The sequence below is a fragment of the Austrofundulus limnaeus genome, unplaced genomic scaffold, assembly GCF_001266775.1.
Source record: "Austrofundulus limnaeus strain Quisiro unplaced genomic scaffold, Austrofundulus_limnaeus-1.0 Scaffold2881, whole genome shotgun sequence".
Classification (NCBI taxonomy): domain Eukaryota; kingdom Metazoa; phylum Chordata; class Actinopteri; order Cyprinodontiformes; family Rivulidae; genus Austrofundulus; species Austrofundulus limnaeus.
The window spans coordinates 8,027-9,688 of record NW_013955283.1 but is presented as its reverse complement, the minus strand read 5'-3'; the positions used below and the strand labels follow the sequence as shown (position 1 = coordinate 9,688).

General features: G+C 41.0%; 1 protein-coding gene across 1 annotated transcript in view; it reads left to right on the top strand.

Moving 5' to 3' along the window:
• The window catches only part of LOC106511517 (nuclear pore complex protein Nup133), a gene marked incomplete at its 5' end in the record, with an annotated part of 6,634 nt that overhangs the window by 2,647 nt on the left and 2,325 nt on the right, over positions 1-1,662 (top strand). The window contains 1 exon segment of the mRNA XM_014000267.1: positions 1,033-1,121. Within this exon segment, the coding sequence (XP_013855721.1) occupies positions 1,033-1,121 (89 nt within the window).

Genomic DNA, 1,662 nt, shown 5'->3' with positions numbered 1-1,662 from the left:
GCTGTGGCATCAGAACGAAGCTCGGAGCTGATTGGCCGATTTTACAGTCAATCAAAACTAGAAAGACGAAAACTGGAAGTTGGTCATCACTAAAATATTATTGGCCCTAGACAGGTGAAACTTGAACCCAGTTGGTCAAATGAGGTGTCACTCGAAAGAGGAGGGCCTAGACGTCAAGTTTGATGCATTGAACACGGACACAGGCTGAACAGGAAACAGATATTATACTTCAAAATAAAACACAAAACGGCACGCGGGCGTTACGCTGAATGTTAACATGAGTTATTCAGAACAGAAGCACTGACATGCGCAGTTGTTAACTTTCCCTAAAAGAAAACACAGTAAAAAGTTCTACTTCCATGATGAAGATAAACAAACAGCTTCTGAGCTCAGAATGGACCTGCAACAGGTTTTTAATAATGGTAGAGACGTTACTGCACTCTCTGGTTGAGCTACAGGTGATGCGCGGACTTTATTTATTTATTTATTTTTATTTTTTTTGCAAAGCGGTGCAGGCACAGTTTTAGAATTTGTAATCATTCCGATTACAAATTCATTCGGATCGAGCTGAATCGAGTCAGAATAATCCGAATGGGTTGTTTAAATTATGCATTTTTTTTCCGAATGGCCGTTTAATCAGATTACTTATGTCCATGTAAACGTAGCTAGTGTTAAAATTATTTCTTCCATTTCTGAATAAGCACACTACCCAATGTCACATTTTCACCCAAACCTTTGCTGGTGGTCTTGTGGTCTTTTCCAGCCCTGCACAGATCTACTATCTGGTCCCTGACRTTCTGTGAAAGGTCTTTAGTTTTACCTGTGGCGGTGGAAGGCCATCAATGTAAACAAAAACATCTAAGTGAAAGTAAACAGTGTTAATGTTTATCCGGTGTATATCCGTTGGATTCCTTTGAAGAACCGATGTCGGTAACAGTGATGGCATCAGCTCAGACCTGTGCTTTTTATAAATGCTACATGTTAAAATGTCAAAAYTACCACCACTTCTCACATGTTTGACTGGTCTTTCAGCTGGTCCTCTGCTGATGGCAACGAAGATCCTCTGGAAGCAGCTAAAGACAGCATCTTCGTTAAAATCCTCCTTAAACTCATACAAGAAGGTCTGATAKATTTCATAAATGTCACCATTGTGTCATTGAGACAAGCACCTGGTTAWACACACAGACTCACCTGTCTTTACCCTTTCATTAAAGAGAGAAAAAACTTCATTTTATATTTGTTTTACTTTGAAAAACAAACTAATGAAGCTGGTCCTGACAAAAACTACAGTACATTATTATTTAACTTTGAGGAAATCACTTCAGTTCACTGCTTTCTGTAACTCACACTTCTCCACCTGGTCTACCTGTCCACAGCTGTTCTGGTCCACCTGTCCACAGGTGTTCTGGTCACAGGTGTTCTGGTCTGTGGACATCCAGGTGTTTTTGTGCTGACTTTAAACCTCTGAATAATCTGTGCAGCTGTGGTCACAGGGACAAACAGCTGCTTGGAGATGGTCTTAAAGTCTTGATCTTTAACATGATGTCCATCATTGTCTCCAAAGTTCCTGAGACGTTCTGTCCTCAGCTGAGACGTTCTGTCCTCAGCTGAGACGTTCTGTCCTCAGCTGAGACGTTCTGTCCTCAGCTGAGACGTTCTGTC